Source organism: Podarcis pityusensis (genome assembly GCF_964106645.2).
Source record: "Podarcis pityusensis genome assembly, chromosome: 16".
Lineage (NCBI taxonomy): Eukaryota > Metazoa > Chordata > Lepidosauria > Squamata > Lacertidae > Podarcis > Podarcis pityusensis.
Genome location: NC_138041.1, coordinates 26301163 through 26321254, shown reverse-complemented (window position 1 = coordinate 26321254; position 20092 = coordinate 26301163). Strand labels below are relative to the sequence as shown.

The 20092-nt window shown below is 50.2% G+C and overlaps 2 protein-coding genes and 1 long non-coding RNA gene across 10 annotated transcripts in view; 2 read left to right on the top strand and 1 right to left on the bottom strand.

Annotated features, from left to right (window-relative positions):
* The window catches only part of DRG1 (developmentally regulated GTP binding protein 1), a 165524-nt gene that overhangs the window by 526 nt on the left and 144906 nt on the right, over positions 1–20092 (bottom strand). The window contains exons 2-9 of one of the 2 annotated variants that reach the window (XM_080986418.1): positions 10308–10367; positions 8357–8480; positions 7211–7386; positions 6384–6453; positions 5867–6036; positions 5141–5271; positions 3706–3873; positions 2027–2149 (exon numbers count right to left, since the gene is read on the bottom strand). In XM_080986418.1, coding sequence (XP_080842544.1) covers positions 2027–2149; positions 3706–3873; positions 5141–5271; positions 5867–6036; positions 6384–6453; positions 7211–7386; positions 8357–8480; positions 10308–10349 — 1004 coding nt within the window. In that variant the 5' untranslated portion in view covers positions 10350–10367. Of the gene's footprint in view, positions 1–2026; positions 2150–3705; positions 3874–5140; positions 5272–5866; positions 6037–6383; positions 6454–7210; positions 7387–8356; positions 8481–10307; positions 10464–20092 lie in introns of those variants that run through there. The other variant, XM_080986417.1, reaches the window with a different exon arrangement.
* On the top strand, positions 2157–3208 carry LOC308466040. Its single transcript, XR_013980629.1, has 2 exons — positions 2157–2837; positions 3093–3208. It is a non-coding gene; the product is annotated as an uncharacterized lncRNA (long non-coding RNA).
* The window catches only part of PATZ1 (POZ/BTB and AT hook containing zinc finger 1), a gene marked incomplete at its 5' end in the record, with an annotated part of 32194 nt that continues 29343 nt past the window's right edge, over positions 17242–20092 (top strand). For all 7 annotated transcript variants that reach the window (XM_080986269.1, XM_080986267.1, XM_080986265.1 and 4 more), the window contains one exon: positions 17242–18608. In XM_080986269.1, the coding sequence (XP_080842395.1) occupies positions 17242–18608 (1367 nt within the window). The remainder of the gene's footprint in view (positions 18609–20092) is intronic.

Here is a 20092-nt window from a genome sequence, read left to right as displayed (position 1 = left end):
TATGCTCTAGTTATCTCCCACTTGGACTACTGCAATGTGCTCTAAGTGGGGCTACCTTTGAAGGTGACCCGGAAACTACAACTAATTCAGAATGCGGCAGCTAGACTGGTGACTGGGGGCGGTCGCCGAGACCACATAACACCGGCCTTGAAAGACCTACCTTGGCTCCCAGTACGTTTCCGAGCACAATTCAAAGTGTTGGTACTGACCTTTAAAGCCCTAAACGGCCTTGGCCCAGTATTCCTGAAGGAGCGTCCCCACCCCCATCATTCTGCCCAAACGCTGAGGTCCAGCACTGAGAGGGCCTTCTGGCGGTTCCCTCATTGCGAGAAGCAAAGCTACAGCCCGGACACTGAGGTCCAGCGCCGAGGGCTTCTGGCGGTTCCCTCCCTGCAAGAATTGAGGTTGCAGGGAACCAGGCAGAGGGCCTTCTCGGTAGTGGCACCCACCCTGTGGAACGCCCTCCCATCAGATGTCAAAGAGATAAACAACTACCTGACATTTAGAAGACATCTGAAGACAGCCCTGTTCAGGGAAGTTTTAATGTGTGACATTTTAATGTATTTTTCATGTTTGTTGGAAGCCGCCCAGAGTGGCTGGGGAAACCCAGCCAGATGAGTGGGGTACAATTATTATTATTATTTATTTGCCCAAAATGACAGAAGCCTACTCCAAAGATCTCAACTTGTGGCCTGAGAGATACCAACAGATGTGCCCCATCAAGCATCTGGGGGGCCCAGCCATTTTTGGAACCCTGTAAGTCGGTATCAAAACCTTGCTCAGAATTGGCAGCGAGAGCAGTTCACAGAGAATAATATGATTTGGATTTTGCATGCTACTCCAGAGCCCAGCAGCAGCTAGAGCAGGGGTCAGCAAACATTTTCAGCAGGGGGCCCGTCCACTGTCCCTCAGACCTTGTGGGGGGCCGGACTATATTTTTTGGGGGGGAAATGAACGAATTCCTATGCCCCACAAATAACCCAGAGATGCATTTTAAATAAATGCACACATTCTACTCATGTAAAAACACATTGATTCCCGGACTGTCCGCGGGCTGGATTTAGAAGACGATTGGGGCGGATCCGGTGCCCGGGCCTTAGTTTGCCTATCCATGAGCTTGAGCTTCCAAACTCCCCATGTAGCATGTCATTGTAACAATCTATTTTCTGGGTCCGTAGGGCAACTTATCTTCCACTACGAAGAACTGTTTCTTCCCTTCTGCTGCAATGGCTTCCCTGCCCTTTGATGCACTTTTCAATTACAAAGTACAAGTTGTTCCATCACAATGATAGTACTATGAGAAATATCCTTCAAAGGCTTGGTTTTTTTTGCAAAACTGAATGAAAAGCCATGTACCGTATTTTTCGCCCTATAGGACGCACTTTTTCCCCTCCAAAAATGAAGGGGAAATGTGTGTGCGTCCTATGGGGCGAATACAGGCTTTCGCTGAAGCCTGTAGAGCGAGAGGAGTCGGTGCGCACTGACCCCTCTCGCTCTCCAGGCTTCAGGAAGCTCTGCGCAACCCTTGGGAGACCGACGTGCCTTCACGCCGGGTTCCTGAGGGTTGCGCGGAGCTGCCTGCGCTCCTGGGCTTCCCGGAGAGCTGCCTGCATTCCGAAGCCTGGAGCGCGCTGAAGAGCGCACCCGGGCTTTGCGCAGCTCTCCGCAAGCCTGGGGAGACTGGCGCGGCTCCCTAGGCTTGCGGAAAGCAGGCTGTTCTGGGGGCTGGGGTGGAAATATTTTTTTTTTCTTTATTCCCCCCCCCCAAAAAAAACTAGGTGCGTCCTATGGGGCGAAAAGGACGGTACTTGTGACCCAGTGCTTTCGAGGCTGTCTAAGACTACAAGGAGAATAGAAAAACGATCAGACAAAAGACTACAGTTAATTTCCCACAGAAATGCTGAACTTCCCAATGCCTAGTCAGTTTCTACTTGAAAGGAAGCTTGAGTTGATGTTTTTGTCGCCTGGTGCTGTGACATTACAAGGACTGCGGGAGAAAATTGGCTGCTTTGTAGGCCGTACTTACTATTTAAACTCTTTAATCAGGTTTTTGTGGATCTTCATGCAGAAATCCTCCACTGTGGTCCGAGAGTAAGGCAAGACTACGGGAGAGCTGTAATCTGGTAGCTGCCCTTTGGGCTTTGTGTAACTGCAATTTAAATTTAGAGTCATCAAAAGGAGATGCTACAGCACGTTAAAACACAGATACATTTCAAACAAGGTTTCCCTTCTACCCAGGGCAAAAATTCATCATCTAAGGCCTCCGTCGCCTTGACTAGGAAGAGGCCATCTCCATGGTCTTTTTGGCGCCTCTCAAACACCTTCCTTTTCCAACAAGCCTTTTAAAAAGAGATCTCTCCCAGTTTGCAGCTGTATTAAAATTGTTTTCAGATGTTTTTAATTGCCTTTATTATTTGTGTGTTTGCCACATTGGGCTCCTTTGGCAGGAAGGAGGGGTATGTAATAGTTTGCAGAATTCTGGAGCTGGAACTGACTACAGAGGTCATCTCGCCCAACACTCTTCTAATGCAGGACACCAACTACTGCAGCATCCCCAATAGGAAGCCAGCCAGCCTGCCTCTGCTTAAAAGCTCCAGTGCAGGGGAGTCCCCCATCACCATTAAAGCAAGCTGTTCCAAATAACTTGTGCTGACATAAAGTTATTTCTATTGTTTTATCGAAATTCTTTCTTGTACTTTGAACCCACTGGTTCAGGTCATACCCTCTAGAATACTTTTCTCCAACCTGGTGCCATCCAGATGTTTTCAGATTTCCAACTCCCATAATCCCTAGCTGCTGGCTAGGGCTGCTGCCCTAAACAGCTGGAGAGCACAAGAGTTTGGATTTGATATCACGCTTTATCACTACCCGAAGGAGTCTCAAAGCGGCTAACATTCTCCTTTCCCTTCCTCCCCCACAACAAACACTCTGTGAGGTGAGTGGGGCTGAGAGACTTCAGAGAAGTGTGACTAGCCCAAGGTCACCCAGCAGCTGCATGTGAAGGAGCGGGGAATCAAACCCAGTTCACCAGATTACGAGTCTACCGCTCTTAACCACTACACCACACTGGCTCTCTAGGTTCTCCAACAAAGTTGGTGAAGGCTGCTTTGCAGCAACAGAAAACAGATGAGATAAATCCATGTGTCTGAACTGTAGTGCTTCAGAATTCATGTGGTGGGTTAGCACAAAGAAACGCTCACCTGTTACACCCCCCCCAAAAAAAAAAATTAAAAAATTCCCAGCACACAGAGAACAGAGAAAGATCCTAGCCTACTCTTCTCAATGTCAGGCCAATTTTCAATGTGCATAAAGTTAACATTTTTTTGCACTAAAACATGCCCTTAAAGTACGGAGTGGCTCATCGGTTGTCCTCCACAATTCCCTCCATTCCTGATGAATGGCCATTCTGTTTACTGAAGGCATCACCCTACCACATTTATCCTGTCATAGAAAACTGCAATGATGCCGAATTGTACAAAGGTTTTGTTGACAACTGTCCAAAGCTATTTTAGGGCTTACATGTGGCACCATGGGACAGAACATGATTACAGCAAGAAAGCAGGAAGAGAAGCCAACTTCAAAGACCAGCCTGCAAGTCAAGCAGCTCAAACCACGACAGTGGGGAAGGAAATGCAGCTGCAGATTTCCAAGCGAATGGGAACCAGAGATGCTTTCAGCCTGGACAATGCAAAACACTTGACTCACATTCGCACAAGTTTTAGGTAGTCCCAGATCTTCTCCAAGAGGTCATCAAAGTTCCATCGGTGGTGAGCAGAGATTGGAACACAGTGAGGCACTTTGTAAATTATGTCTAGTTCCTCAAGGGAGATCTGGTCAATTTTGTTCAGCACGTAAATGCATGGGATGTAAACTCTGTAAGAGTGAATATATTATCACCGACAACACACATTTCTTTTTAAAAAACTAGTGATTACTCTCTACTGTCCCTCCTGAATGATCATGGTTACAAGACAGGTGTATTTTGGAATAAGCCCTTAAGATTATGTACCGTATTTTTCGTCCCATAGGACGCTCCGTCCCATAGGACGCACCTAGTTTTTTGGGGGGGGAAATAAAGGAAAAAATTTTTTCCTTTATTTCCCCCCCAAAACCAGGTCGGGGAAACCGAACCAGGTCGAGGAACAGCGGGATGGCGGCGCTGCGCCTCCTTGCTGTCCCCCGAGCTTGTGGGGCTGGCCGATGTCTGTCCGGCATGCGGGGCGCTCTGCTTCAGGGCGCCCCTCGCGCCAGGCTGCAATCCGCAGCATAGACAGCCCTGCGGGAACTCCCGCAGGGCTGCCTAGGCTGCGGATGTGTTCCCGAAGCACCGGACGCTCTGCTTTCAGCGCGCCCAGCGCTCCGGGAAGCAGGCTGCTATCCGCAGCATAGACAGCCCTGCGGGACCTCCCGCAGGGCTGCCTAGGTTGCAGATGTGTTCCCGAAGCGCCGGGCGCTCTGCTTTCAGCGCGCCCAGCGCTCCGGGAAGCAGGCTGCTATCCGCAGCATAGACAGCCCTGCGGCACTTCCCGCAGGGCTGCCTAGGCTGCGGATGTGTTCCTGAAGCCTGGAGAGCGAGAGGGGTCGGTGCGCACCGACCCCTCTCGCTCTCCAAGCTTCAGCGAAAGCCTGCATTCGCCCCATAGGACGCACCCAGATTTCCCCTTCATTTTTGGAGGGGAAAAAGTGCGTCCTATAGGGCGAAAAATACGGTACATCCGAACTACTATGCCCACGTGTCCACAAAGATTTGGCACTTATTCCAGTGTCCCAAAACAAAGAAGACCATCCTGCACTCTTGGTCTTCCATCGAGAAAACTATTCCACACCTTTCAGCAGTTACAAGAGCAATTACACAGCTCCTTGCTACTAGAATTGAGTGGGAAGGCAGGCGGCCTCCTCACAAATCAGACCCTCTTCAAGAGTGGATTTCCAAAAGTACAAAATCCACAACACAACCCCCAGCACATCCCAAACAGCCGGCATTCATAATGATAAAAGTGCTTGCTTTGCACAATATATAACGAACACTGGATTTTGATTCCCTGAAGAATTTGAAAGGCATCTGCGACACAGTATAAGCAACCCCAAGAGCCTTGTAAACCTCATCATCCAGTCTGATTCACAAGCCCCACCACACTACCTGTTTCCTTCAACCACATCGATGAGGTCATCTGCAGTAACATCACTACGCAGCGTGACATCAGCATTGTGAATTTTATACTCCGCCAAGATGCTCTTCACAGTTTCAGTATCCAGCTCACTCTGTGGGCACTAATGGAAGAACAAAAGAATCGTTCAGATATACAGGAGGTGAGTAACTCTGGAGAACCCAGCAGATTTGGGTTTGTTATTATTCCATTAGAGCTATTTGAAGAAGCTTCCGTTCTTTTCTTGTGGTAACCAAATTAGTGAGCAAGTCCCAGCTCTACAGATCTGAAGATCCTACCAGACAGGAACCTTTCAGACCATCAGACAGGAATCTTTCTCAGCCAGAGGGCTTCACATCAGTGATGGGCAGAGCCAGAGGCAAAAATAGGTGGAGCAACAGATGAGACTCTCATCTCTGTACGACTAGCCATATTCCAGCAGCTAATGGCACAGCATACTTCCCTTTCCATTGCAACAAGGAAAAGTCTCTAACTGTTCTCACAAATAAATCTATGTCAAAGCGAGGCCCCATTCAAAGCCATAGGATCCTTGTCCAGATCAGCAAGGATTGTCCCCAGATAAATGTAATTAATTAAATAGCTCTCTTCCAAAACTACTCAGGCACAGCCAGAAGAGCATTCAGATTATCCAAAGAGCTCTCTCCTTGTCACAGTGACAAGGCAGGAGGCGCACACACTTTCTGCCCAGGCCTGCTTACAGTGGCTGTGAGATTGATGCCTCCTTTGTCCTTCTTCTTAAAGCCAATGTTGGGAGGTTTGCTGTTCAGTCGGATCCCAAAGCCCTCAAGCTCATTCTCAATTATCTTCTTATGTCCCAGGGGTTTCAGGACATCCAGGACTATCAGAATAAGGTTGCAGGTTCGAGCAACTGCGAAGAAAGAAGAGAATTGAAAAAGAAGCTCGCTCCGTTTCTTCAAAGAGGTTGGAAAGAAAGAGTTGCATTCTGTGCCAAGCACTTCTCACTCCTGTTTTGCAATCTGCTTTTCTAAGCCAGAATGCCTTATAAATTCTGCTTTTTAAATCAAGCAAAGGAAGCTGGAAAGTCAAACCTCTACTTTCTATGGAGACGAAACATTCACAAAATATGTATGACACAGTGGACAAAACATATCAAATGACAAGAAAGATATCTGTAAAGATTCCTCCCTCTCAAAAGCACAAAAAGATGGATAGGGAAGAAGGATTTCTGATCCTTCTCTGATCCTACAACCTCACCTGCAATGACCTGGCGACCGCGACCTTTCCCATCTTTTGCACCCTCAATAATTCCTGGAAGATCCAGAAGCTGTAGTGTTTAAGGAAGAGGAAAGAAACCCATTATATAGAAATCAGCAAGCCAGAATCCACCAGCAGTGGAGAAATCTGTGAGGACATTTTAACAATATTGATCAGCTTCATTCATCTGAGTCTGAATAGAGGCAATGGTTTCCTGTTCCGTGACAGTAAATAACACAATAATCTTAGCTTTGCTGCGGAAATCTGTCACCAATTACTACTGCTCTGTTTTGCCTACATTTAAGCTCTAATCGAAGTGTCAGAGACGGTACTTTTGCATTCCGTTGCCATTTAACTCTAACTCATATATATTTGTCACCCTTTGTGCCTGTACAACTAATGACAAAAGGTGATACCATCATAAGCATCTCCAGGAGACCTGCTGCCAAACAGTGTAGATCAGGAGCAGCCATCATGGTGCCCTCTAGAAATTTTTTGTTGGGTTACAACTCCCATCACCCCTTACCACTCACCATGCTGGCTGGGGCTGATGGGAGTTGTAGTTCACAATCCCTGGAGGGCATCTTGTTAAGCTGCTCCTGGTATAGCTAGAATATACTGTGCTAGAGGGCTTGACTTTTCCAAAGCCAGCTGATACCCATTGTAATAAGCAGATCCACTTTTATGTACAGACCTAGCTCTAATTAAACAAAAGGAAAAATCTCCCCACCTAGACCAGAAATGTACTGAAAAAAATTGGCCCTTCATACATATTTCAGATATTCCATCCTTCACATACACTCCCACCCCAGATCTAGAGAGCTCACCTGTATTTTTGCTCCTTTGTATCGAATCACACCAGGCACCGTGGTCAGCGTGGTGAACTCATAGGCAGCAACCTCCGAGTAGACTCCAGCAAGGTTGCTCAGCAAAGTGGATTTCCCCACGGATGGGAAGCCCACAAAACCAATTCGGGCATCGCCAGTCTTTGCAACATCAAAACCTTCAATGCAGAAATCAGTACTGTTACTGACAGACTGCAGAAGAGTTGGGCTACACTTGCCCCCTTCATTGTGCCAGGCCCCTCCAGGAAGTTGGAGCATGAGGGGAGAAAGCCAGAGAAGAGAGTCATCTCAGCAAGCCAGGCTGGGCCCCCTTGGATGATACCTTCAGCCTGAGATAGCTCTGGTATCCTATCAGAGAAATATTTTTATCTGCCCATAGGATTTATTAACAGGTTTTATTTAAGCGTCAGAGCCTCAAAGTTTTGCTCATCCATAATAAATACAGGTCCCAATCAGATGCTACACTGGCATATGGTTTAGCATTACGTGAGAAGACTTTAAATCCCTGCAACTTTCCACCAGCCCAACTCCTGATAAAATATGAATGCAAGGAGATCAGAAACATTTGCTTCTGTTTTTAACAAACTGAAGTTTAGTCTTATGTCCAAACTGGGGTTACTTTCAGCAACAGTTTACTGAAACAAGCCAATTATGGTTTATGAAGACTTCAACAGTGATCCATAGTTAAGACTAACTCTGTTTAGGATTCACACACAGTTATGTTTGGTTTAGGGTTCAGACGCAGTGTACAACTGTGGCCAACTAAAAACTGAAGCAAAATCTGTATTACATTACCAGAGGAGGAGAGAGGAGAAAAAGCACATGACATCAAGTGTACATATAATTCTGAACTATAAGCCACCTTCAGGTGTTCAACATCTGAATAAACATGCATGGGGGGACAGTAGGGAGAAGTACTCAAACCAGTCACTACCCTTCCTAGTCACTACCTCAGCAGTTTACAGTCAGCATCTTAAAATTCTGTATAATTTCCAAAGCAAGTGCACATATTTTTGGTGTATTTTGTATATTCTTATTTCTGCTAACGAGAGGAAAACAGCTCCATCTCCAAACTTCAACTTGAGGATTGAGCCACTCATTTCCATCCTTTTGGAATACTGTACATACCTTCTCCTGGACCACCCCCTCCACCTCCCTTCGGGGTGATGAGCTCTCGGCGCAGTTTGGCCAGACGTGCCTTCAACAGCCCCAGATGGTGAGCTGTGGCCTTATTCTTCTGCGTGCGGGCCATCTGTGGAGTGGGGAGAAGACAAAGATCAAGGAGGGCTGCACAAGCCCAGAACTTTCATGGGAAAGATTGGTGACACCAACCTTGTTCCAAGGTTTTGCATATTACATTGAAGGGCACAGGTCACTCACTCTTCACTGCCACAGAAGAGATTTAAAGGAGTGAGGAGTTGTCTGCAAGTCATGCAAGGAGACAGGAAGAGTATCTGTCCCATCAGAAGAGCTACAGAGGGTTGTTTCTACTCTGTAGGAAACTCGGACAAAAACACAAGAAGGGGTGGCACTTTTCAAGGCTTAACTTGAATCAGAGCTCAACCCCAACAGTGTTGTGGAAGACAGGGGTCAAATGTTTATTCACTGCACTTTTATCCCACTTTTCAGACAATTATTGTTTTCCTGAGGATTGGACTAGAACTAGGATGATCCAGGTTCAAATCCTGGCTCGGCCATGAAGCTTCTTGGGTGACACTGTGTGAGCTGCACACTTTCAGCCTTAACTACTAGTGGTTGCAGCCTATAGCTGGGAGAGATCCCTCCTCTGCTGTCTCCTCCTTGGGTCTGTCTATGGCCCAGTGTTTCTCAAACTTTGGTCCCCAGGTGTTGTTGAACTACAATTCCCATCATCCCTGACCGCTGGTCCTGCTACCTAGGGATGATGGGAGTTGTAGTGCAACAGCAGCTGGAGACCCAAGTTTGAAAAACACTGAGCCAACCTGGTGCTGCAACTCCAACGGGCTCCATCCAGCAATAGCTCTTCACAAGCCACCTAAGTCACAGCTATCCGTTTTTTTATTGGGGCAAGGAGGCCTGTCTGCACTGTGCTCAGAAGACACAAGCCCACCAGCCTCCAACTTCATTCAGCAACCCTTAGCACCAGGCAGGGCCAGTGCTCTTTATTCCTATTTATTTATTAATTTTACATACCCTTGGGCAGGGCCCAAGGAGTCTCAGAGCATAAATAAGCAGATACAATGGTGGAAAGCGGGGGGCGGGGCGGGGGGAGGGCTCACACACACAAAAAAATAAGTACAGTGGTACCTCGGGTTACATACGCTTCAGGTTACATATGCTTCAGGTTACAGACTCCGCTAACCCAGAAATAGTGCTTCAGGTTAAGAACTTTGCTTCAGGATGAGAACAGAAATCGGGCTCTGGCGGCAGCAGGAGGCCCCATTAGCTAAAGTGGTGCTTCAGGTTGAGAACAGTTTCAGGTTAAGAACAGGCCTCCGGAACGAATTAAGTACAGTGGTACCTCGGGTTAAGTTCTCAACCTGTTCTCAACCTGAAGCACCATTTTAGCTAATGGGGCCACCTGCTGCTGCCGCGCCACCGGAGCACGATTTCTGTTCTCATCCTGAAGCAAAGTTCTTAACCTGAGGTACTATTTCTGGGTTAGTGGAGTCTGTAACCTGAAGCGTATGTAACCTGAAGCTTATGTAACCCGAGGTACCACTGTACTTAACCCGAGGTACCACTGTATCTCCCTCCCCTGGGCTCCAGCCTTGCCCAACATGGTGTCTCCCAGGTACTGCTGGGGACTCCGAATCCCATCAGCCAACACGGCAATGCTCAGCGATAAGGATGGGAGCTGCATTCCAGGAACATCTGGAAAGCACCAGGATGGGGTAGTGAATACTATTCGACCTCAGTCCAGCAAGCTTCTACCAGCCTCCCGCATTGTTGACCCCCAGCAGATAGACTGCCGCAGTGTACGGAGGCTCTATTGAGCCGCGCCCACGACTCCTCCACTGCCCAGTTGGGCGGGGCGGAGCCGCTGGTTAGGGCCCCACAGGGAGAGCCGAGGCCTTTCAGTCGCCGCTGGTTGGGTTACCTCGGCCTCTATCTCGGCGATCTTGGCCAACGTCGTGCTCATGATGGCGGTGGCGGCGGCGGCAGCTGTGCCTCACGGACGGCTCTCCTCAGGCCTGTGGCACGGCGCATGCGCCCAAAGCACAGGTTCTCGCGAGACTTCTAACAAAAGCCCGGCAGGGGGGCGCGCGCGGAGTGCGAGAGTTACCCCCGCCTTTCTGTTTTCATCACCCTCCACCCATGACTCCTGGAAAGGGGGGAGCGAGGACGCTACCATAGAGTGGAGGCCAGAGAGGAAACCAAAGGAGACAGCTTAAGCGTCGCCGTAAGGACTCCTCCCGCCTAATGGCCGGGAGACGGTATTGCAGGAGGCACAGACCCCACCCTCGCTACTACGCTCAGGTCTGGGCCTACAAGGCAGATAGAGAGACCTGTTAATAAATAAGGCTTTATTTCTGTCAGGCGCTCCCAAACTGCGGCTCTCATTCAGGTGGTAGGTCCATCTCGTTAAATACTTAGAATTATCCTTTTATTGTCTACCTTATCTTTCATTTTAATTCCAGAAGTGATAAAAATATAGTTTTAAATTGTACTGTTTGACTTCTGTGGAATACTATATCATTAAAGACAAAGTATAAGAAATAAGAGACGCAATTAAAAACCATACAGCATCTAACACGGCACATTATTATTAAAATTATATACCACCCTTCACCGGAAGATGACAGGATGGCTTATGACATTAAAACACAGAACATAATAATACTGTAATGGATTAATTAATTAAGAACCTTGCATTACAACAGACAGAAAAAAATAAGTGGGCTGCCAAGACCCTCTGAAATTTTGAAGGGATCTATGGGGGAAATGTGTGAGAACCCCTGGCTTATATTCTCTCCCCACCCCCAAAACATGTTGCTTACTATTCCTAAACCTAATGACATGTAACTGCAACAATATATTGTTTCCATCCCCTTCCTATCCCCTGCCTCTGTTGACACCCCATTTTCTTGACTGTAGCCACCTCATGGCAAGAGCCTCTCAATTCCTTCCTACCACAGTACCCCATACAACAGGTGTGGGCAGTCTTTGGCCTGCCAGGTGTGAACTACAGTCCCATCATCCCTGGCCATTGCCCAAGGCTGCTAGGGTTGATGGGAGTTGTAGTTCTGCAACACCTGGCAGGCCAAAAGTTCCTCCAACCACAGAGATGTAATGATAGTGCAATGTTGCTGCTACCGCCTCTACTATTATTATGAATCATCATGCAGTTTCTCCAACCAGGTGCCCTCCAGACGTTCTGGAGTACAACTCAGGACTGGGGCTGATGGGAGTTGCAGTCCAAATTATCTGAAGTCCACCAGGATAGAGAAGACTCTGAAAATGCATTGTTAAATTTATGCCCCACTTCTCCCAATGGAAAAAGTCATTGTACAGATTACTTTCCCCTTCCTTCTGGGTGCCACAGTTGTGTGTTTGAACATGCATCCAGCACTCATGTATCCTTACACACTAACAAGAGGTTTGGGATCTTTTGCTAGAGTTATAACGTGTGTCCATTTATGAATATGTGCTTGTCTCGTTTCCTGCCTAAATAAAACTCCCGACACGCTTTTACTTTGTGTTCTGGGCCAGTGACCCTAGCAAGCTATTAACTGCCAGATGAGCAACCCAGTAATTTTTAGAGGCAAACAAATAGCTTTACATTAAGATTCTTGACACATTAACAAATAAAGCTTGGTTTATTATATGAACTGAACATGACAGAATATGTAAATGCGGTTTCAGAAAGTCAAATTACAATTTTAAGCAGGCAGTAAATCCTACGCTACATACACACCTTGATCTAAAGCTAGAATCCCAACCTATTCGCAAAAGCTCAAAGTTCTGCCAGCAGGACTCACACTAATAGGAGGTTCATGAACAGCGTAGGAGGAATATATCTGTCCTAAAGCGAAGCAGATGTGTGCCAATTCCTTGGGAGTGAGTTCTTTTAGCTGGAGCTAGTACTGAAAGTACTGAAAAGCTGGGAGTTTTAGAATATTTATTGCTAATGCATCGTAGTACTTTCAGATTTTCTCTCTCTAGTAATCTCTATCCCTAGGTTGTATGTTCCAAACTGTACCCTAATCCATTTCATACGCCCAAATCCAAGTCAAACAGGGACTGTAGCATCAGGGGCTATGGTCATTTGCTAAGTTACTGAGCCCCCCACCCAAGGGTGAGGTGTTGACCATGAGCCATGAAAGCAAGAAGCAGGCAAGAAGCAGGGGACCGATCCCTGATCTCTCTCAAACCACTCACAATGGACAGTGCTTTGTGGGTCAGACCATTGGTCCATCTAGCTCAGCACTGAACTCGGGTTACTAATTTCCCATTCCTTATTTGCAGAAAAAATTGTTCCTCATGGTGGGTTTGAATTTACATCTCCCTGCCACTGTCTCATTAGTGCAGAGACTGAGCTAATAGGTGTTGTGTGGATATGGCTAGAGCCGTAGCTAGGTGATCTTGCGCCCTGGCAGAAGAACTGTCTAGATTGTGCCTAGCCACAGACAAATTAGCTCATCTTTCTGCCTCTCCTCCAACCCCACACCACCCATTCAATTCACCCTCAATTTAAAACCTTTTCTAATGAGGCAATGGCCGATATTTGTATTTATTGACATGTTTATGGACATTTTTTAGCCAATTTTGTGTCGTTGCACCTCACCACCCCCTAGCTACAGCCCTGGATGTGGCATCTTCAATTTTTAATTGACAGAGATCCTTGCTACCCCTGCCTGGCAAAAGGCCCTCCCACAACCTCAAAGTGCTGCCCCAGGCAAGCCCCCTCACCCAAGGAAGATATTCTGGCCCCATATTATAAAATGTGTTCTTTATTTCCTCTGCACCGAATGATAAAATTAGTAGTAGTAGCAGCAGCAGCAGCTGTAGTACCCCAGCCATCTGGGGTACAATATAAAAACACAGTGATACATCAAGCATTAAAAACTTCCCTATACAGAGTTGCCTTCAGATGTCTTCTAAGTGTTGTATACAGAAAGCAACAGTTTTGTGCAGGGATTCAATTTCTGACCCCTGTGTCGGCAGAGTGCGCAGAAGCCCACTCCGCCCCATGTGTCAGTGGTCGTGCGTAAGTTGGACGCACCTAAAATGGTTGCCGCCTGCAGTTGTTTATTACCTTGACATCTAATGGGAGGCTGTTCCACAGGGTGGGTGCCACTACCGAGAAGGCCCTCTGCCTTGTTACCTGTAAATTCACTTCTCAAAGTAGGAGAACCCCCAGAAGGCCCTTGCCCCCAGAAGGCCCTTGGAGCTGGATCTCAGTGTCCAGGCTGATTGATGGGGGTAGAGATGCTTCTTCAAGATGTTGACAAACTGGAACAAATCCAGGGATGGGAGAGAAAAATGGAGCTGGGTCCAACAGGTCATGTGAGGAAGGATTATGCCAGTGGAGGCTGCAAATGGGGCACTGCCCCAACATCCTCAGTCTGCACTATGAGCTATGCTCCACCTACTTATAAAAACAGTCTAGTGGTTTGCACTGCCTGCTTCCCAATGAGTTTTGCAAATCTCAGCAGGTAAGATGGGGATGAAACTGATTGGCTCTGGTGCCACCTTGGCTCTTTGGCTACCTGTATTCTGCCCAGCAGTCCCAATGGGCACCAGCCACTGATAGCCTATGCTGAGCTTAGGAGGGAGACAAATATTTGAAAGGCTGCCATATTTGTTTTCTCTCTCTCCAGAGGCCAACTCCCTAGATATTGACTAAACATTTGCACAACCAACCTGACACTGCAAGCTGTTTAGCAGTGGAATTAGATGCCTTGGAAGAAGGTGTCTTCTCCAAGGTTAAGAGGTTTCTAAGCAGAAACTGGATGTCAACCTGTCAGGGATGCTATAGCAGGGGGGTTGGAATGGATGATCTCTGAGATAACTGGCCTGCTAGTTTAGCAGGATCGCTGCATTGTTTGACCCATTGAAATAAATAAAAAATAAGTAGGGTTGTTGTTTTTTTGCGGGGGGGGGGGATAAAATCACTCTTAAAACAACTGAGTTGCATCCGAAGTCTGTCATACTCAAGAGCAGCCCTGCTGAAACTTAGATTAATTTCACTGGGTCTACTCTGAGTAAATGGGGTCATATTCTACCTAGCTGTTAGGTAATACTCCTATACGCTGGCAGGATTTGAAGGGCTGACTCCTCTGTTAATAACGTAGAAGGGGGAATGCTGGGAACATAAAGGTACCATGGCAACAGATGTTTAAAGGAAGCATCATCACTCTTGAAAAGGAAAGATGGGGAATAGCTGAGAGGAAGCAAAAAAAATCTCCGAAGTGTTAAAACAGGTGAGGGCGTTTGAAGAGAGAGAAATGAACTCTATTTAGAGGAGCTGTGTCAATTTCTCCCTTCTATTTTGCTCCAAAAACCACATGAAATACCACCTGTTTAAATATGAATAATGCTTTTGCTATATCTGAGTAAATTTTTATTTCTGTGACAGTAATTGCTTCCGGCAAAGAGAAAAGTAGATTTAAAGGACATTGCCGCCTAGTGCCACAGGTTTGATGTGGGCTTTGTGCCGTTAAGAATTACTGGAATAAAAAGCGAGACTTGACAAATCCTACATCATTGTTGCACCTGCCAGCTTGGGTGCAAACAGGGCGACTGGAGGCGCGACTCCAGAGACCTGGGGACATGGATGGCTAAAGGTATTTTATGGGGCCTTCAAGGACATGTTAGGATACTCTGTGGGGGTTGGCAGGTTTGCTGCTCATTTGCATGTCAATTCCCACAGTGGCGTTTCTTTTTTCTGGCTAAAGGGAAAGTTTTGCATGTGTTTAGGCACCTGCCTGAATGGGAGAAAGCACACACAAAGGACAGAGTGAGAAATCCCCCGTGCCTGAATTAAGGAATGCCCATTGTGGGATCAAAAAGATTCACTGAAGGCTTTTTCCATTTATAATTTTGCGGTGATGGAAGCTGGCTTGGATCTGGAAACTGGTAAGACTCAGTTGCCTACTCCCCTCTCCAGCCAGGCTAAACATTTAGACAATTTCAGTGGGAAAGTAATTTGTGATACCGTAATTATTTTCTATAAAACGTTAAAAAGAGCCGGATAGGAATTGCAAGTGGAGGGAAATCATCAAGCAGCTTCAGGCTGCGCCGTCGGGCGATGGGGTTGTTGGCCCATCCGTGTTCTATGCGGCCGCCGAGGGAGCGGCCTGGGCGCGCCCCGCCGAGGCCCATCAAGCGCTCCAGGTGCGCTACGACCCCCGAGGAGGGCCCAAATGGGCGCCCAAGTCCTCCCTCCCCAGCCCCGCGGTGCACCGATAGGTGGGAAGCAGTAGCGGGGAAGGGGAACCAGCGGCTGGGTCCGTCGGGGGTTAAAGCCCCGCGCCTCCGGGGAGCGCCCCGCGCGCCCCCCACCCCTCGCCCAGGCCAGGCGCGGCTCCGAGGCGGCCCTCCAGGGATCACCTTCATCAGAGAAAGAGACAAGGAGGGGTGGCTGGGTGTGGGGGCTTTAACAGGAATTAGAGAAGGCGGGGGTTGAATAGCACCATCTGCATTGAGCAACTGGGGGAGGAGAGTTCAGGCTGCAGCCGCCCCCCACCCAGTTGTTCCAGCCTAGATCCATTAGACCGGGTGTGTGTGTGGGGGGGTGGTTCAACTCTCATCCAGGCAAGCCCGTCCTTGCTCAGCCTGGGGCGGGGGCCCTTGCCGCTGCTGGCTCGGCATTGGCGGATCAGTGCTGGGGAGGGGGGGAGGGCGGCTGCAATTGCAGCAGCAGCCCCCAGCCCCCGCGGCCAGGAAGGGGGGGGGTTGGGTGGTGGCGTGGGGTGGGGGGCCGGCCTGCTGCCTCTGGCTGCTCTTGCATTGGCGGATGCGGGGAGGGAGGGGGGCAGGAAGCGAGGGAGGGGGGAAGAGCTTCAGTGGCTGCAGAGAGGGAGGGAGAGAAAAGGCGAGCGGGCGCGGGGGGGGTCCCTTTCTACATCGGGAGGGGGGCCGCCAGCGCCGAAGAAGAACCAGCAAAGTTTGCAGCGCGCCCCGCAATCCGAGGCCCCGGCCGGCTCAGCAGCCCCCTGCCGGAGCGCGTTTTTTTTCTCCTTTTTGCAGCGCGGGGGGGACCTCGGGACTGCCGGCCCCCCCTCCTCCTTTCCCTCCCCCCCCAGGGGTGAAAGTGCAAGAGGAAGTACAGCCGCTGCCATCTTTCCTCCGCTCCAAACACACACACACACACACACCGAGGGAGGGGGACGGGCGGGCGGACGGAGCGTGCCGGCAGCCCCCGAAAACTTCCCACCGACGGCGGCCAAGAGAAAAAGACAGCACGAGCCACCACCGACGCCGCTTCCTCGTCGTCCAGCATCACCGGCAGCATCGACAGCAGCTTCCTCGGCGGTCCCGCTCCCGCTGCAGCGCCTCGTGGCGGCCGCGAAGGAACTCGCCTGGGGGGAGAGGCGAAAAGGGGCTGCCTGCCTGCCTGCCCGCCCGCCGCGGCTGCTTCTGCTCCTGCGGCCTCTGGGCGCTCTCTCTCTCTCCCCCCCGCCGTCGGCCTTTTGTTCTTCCTGCCTTCGCTTTCTCTTCCAGTCTTGCAATTGTATTTGGGATTTGCATTGCAACAACCCCCGCACGGGGCGGCCTTCATCTCCATCTCCTCCTCCTCCGGTTCCTGGGCGCGCTCGCGCACACACGGCGCCGTCGGGGCCCGGGGATTTTCTGGAAGGCGCGAGGCGGAGCGCGTGCGCCATTCTGTTTCCCCCCCCCTTTTCTTTTTGCATTCCGCCCATCCTCTCCCTCCTCCTCCCCCGCTTGACGGGCGCGCGCACCAGCCCCCTCGACGGGAGCGCGTGAACGCAGCAGCCGAGGAACGAGAGGACGCGCTCCCTCTGCCGGCCGTTCCTGCTGCTGCAGGCGCAGGAAGGTAAGGCGAGCCTCCAGCAGCAGCAGCCCCGATGGAGCGGGTGAACGAGGCGGCCGCAGCAGCAGCCGCCGCCGCTGCAGCCGCCGCCAGTGCCAACGCGTGCGGCCCGTCCCCACCGGGCTGCTACACGTACCAGGTGAGCCGGCACAGCGCCGACCTTCTGCACAACCTGAACCAGCAGCGCAAGAACGGCGGGCGCTTCTGCGACGTGCTTCTCCGCGTCGGCGACGAGAGCTTCCCCGCGCACCGCGCCGTCCTGGCTGCCTGCAGCGAGTACTTCGAGTCGGTCTTCAGCGCGCAGGGACTGAGTGGAGGCGTTGAGGGCGCCGGAGGTACAGGAGCCGCCGGGGCGCCGGACGGGGGCGCAGCTGAGGCGACCGGCGCTGGAGGGGGCGGCCCCGGGGGCGGGGGCGGCCCCGGCGGGGTGGGCCGGGAGCTGGAGATGCACACCATCAGCTCCAAGGTCTTCGGAGACATCCTGGACTTTGCCTACACCTCACGGATTGTGGTGCGCCTAGAGAGCTTCCCAGAGCTCATGACAGCCGCCAAGTTCCTTCTCATGCGCTCTGTCATCGATATCTGCCAGGAGGTCATCAAGCAGTCCAACGTCCAGATTCTGGTCCCTCCAGCCACCCGCCCAGACATCATGCTCTTCCGTCCTGGCGCGGGCACCACTGACCTGGGCTTCCCGCTTGACATGACCAACGGCACTGGGTTGGCCCCCAATGGCAATGGAATCGCCGGCATGCCCGAGGATGAAGCCACTCGGGCTGCCCTCTCCGCCGCTGCCCAGTCTTCCTTGCCCGTCTTGCAGGGGGTGGACCGTCTTCCCATGGTGGCCGGGCCTCTCTCGCCACCCCTCCTGGCTTCGCCCTTCCAAAACGTTGGCACTGGCGCCCCCTCTCTGAGCAGCAAGCGGGGTCGGGGGCGTCCCCGCAAGGCCAACCTGCTGGACTCCATGATGTTCAGTGCCCCGGGGGGTCTGAGGGACGCTGGCATCCTTCCCTGTGGCCTGTGCGGGAAAGTCTTCACAGATGCCAACCGCCTCCGCCAGCACGAAGCCCAGCATGGCGTCACCAGCTTGCAGCTGGGCTACATCGACCTCCCACCCCCCAGGCTGGGCGAGAATGGGATCCCCGGGCTGGATGACACGGCCGCCCCCCGCAAGCGGAGCCGGACAAGGAAGCAGGTGGCTTGTGAGATCTGCGGGAAGATCTTCCGGGACGTTTACCACCTGAATCGGCACAAGCTGTCACATTCTGGCGAGAAGCCCTACTCGTGCCCTGTGTGCGGGCTGCGGTTCAAGAGGAAGGACCGGATGTCCTATCACGTCCGGTCCCACGATGGGTCGGTGGGGAAGCCTTACATTTGCCAGAGCTGTGGAAAAGGTTTCTCTAGGTAAGAGGGGGGTGTCCCTGGGGTCATGGGTTTGGAATTCAAAAAGACTTTCCAGACGTTGGCGGCTGGTGTGACAGTTAGCTGACACCCACAAAGATCTGGACAGAAACTGGAACGTTGCAGATCACAGGTCCATCAGCAGATGTCCTCCTGCAGATGTTTGGATTGTATACTAACCTGAGCATCATGCTGATGGGAGCTGCAGTCTGAAACATCTGGAGGGCACCCTGCTGTGGGGTGCAGTTCTAGGTGGAACTTTGTGAGGAGTGGAGGCTAAAGGTATGAGCCACCATTGCACAGGTGTGCCCAGGTAATGCAGTAAACATAGGGTGGGTGATGGAAGGACAGAACACCTGTTGGGGAGATGCAGAGAGTCCCAGGTATATTGTCCACCGCGTGCTTGGAGAGGGCTGTTTGCAGCGGCAAAAGACCGCCTCTGCTGGCTGCCACATAAGATGCAAATCAGCACCATCCATTTAAAGCATATTGAGCATATATTTTGAGCACATGACTTTAGTGAATCCTGGGAACTGAAGTTTCCCTTCGCAGGGCTACCGTTGCCAGCACCCTCAACAAACTGCAGTTCCCAGGATTCTTCAGGGGGAGTCATGTGCTTCAAATGTACATAGAATGTGCTTTCAGGGAATAGTGTGGAACTTCTCAAAGTGACTTAACAGCATGCGCATGTTGATACAGAAGTAAATCCCGCAAGACTCAGGACTGAATTTGCTTAGCTTAGTGTGCACAGGGATGCAGCCTTACTAGGAAGTAATTCAGTAGGGCTTACTTCTGAGTAATTTGGCTCAAGGCTGCACTAGGGAGCACATGGTAGGCCAGGCAGTGGGAGCATTCTCCCCAGAGCTTGGATCTCAAAGGTTCTCTTTATGAGAGTGACCTGGACTTCAAATTTTCCACCTTCGTGTCCTGAGCATTTTCTGATACTCACATTGGTGGAGTTTGGATGGCTTACTTGAGAGAAATAGAACGCTGTTCTTGAATTACAGGGCATGTATGTAAGTATTGTTGAGTGTGCTTGCAGAAAGCATCTGGAATCAGATCAGTACATGTGTGTTGATCTCGAAGGAGAGGGCAGCTTCATTGGTCGAAGATGGATTCACACGACTGTGTGGCTTGCACTACAGCGTGGTGTTCTCTGTCCATATGAGTGACTGCGAATCAAAGCAGGTCTCCATAATTCAGGAAATCACGTTTGTTTAAAGAGGTTGTGACAACCTAAAGACTGGTGGAATCCTTCACAAAAATCGCTATTGTGGTGATGGAGAATGCATGGGGAGAATCAATTTTTGCTTAGACAACTATGATGACTCCGCTCTTAATTTCCCCTTTTGGGTAGGAATGTCACAAAATAGCCCAGGATTTGCACCTACTTCAATATTCCTCTGGTTTTGCATAAGATCCTGCTTCGTTTGCACTCCTAAAGATACCACTGACCAAGGCAAACTTCATCAGCCTGGTGCGCTGTA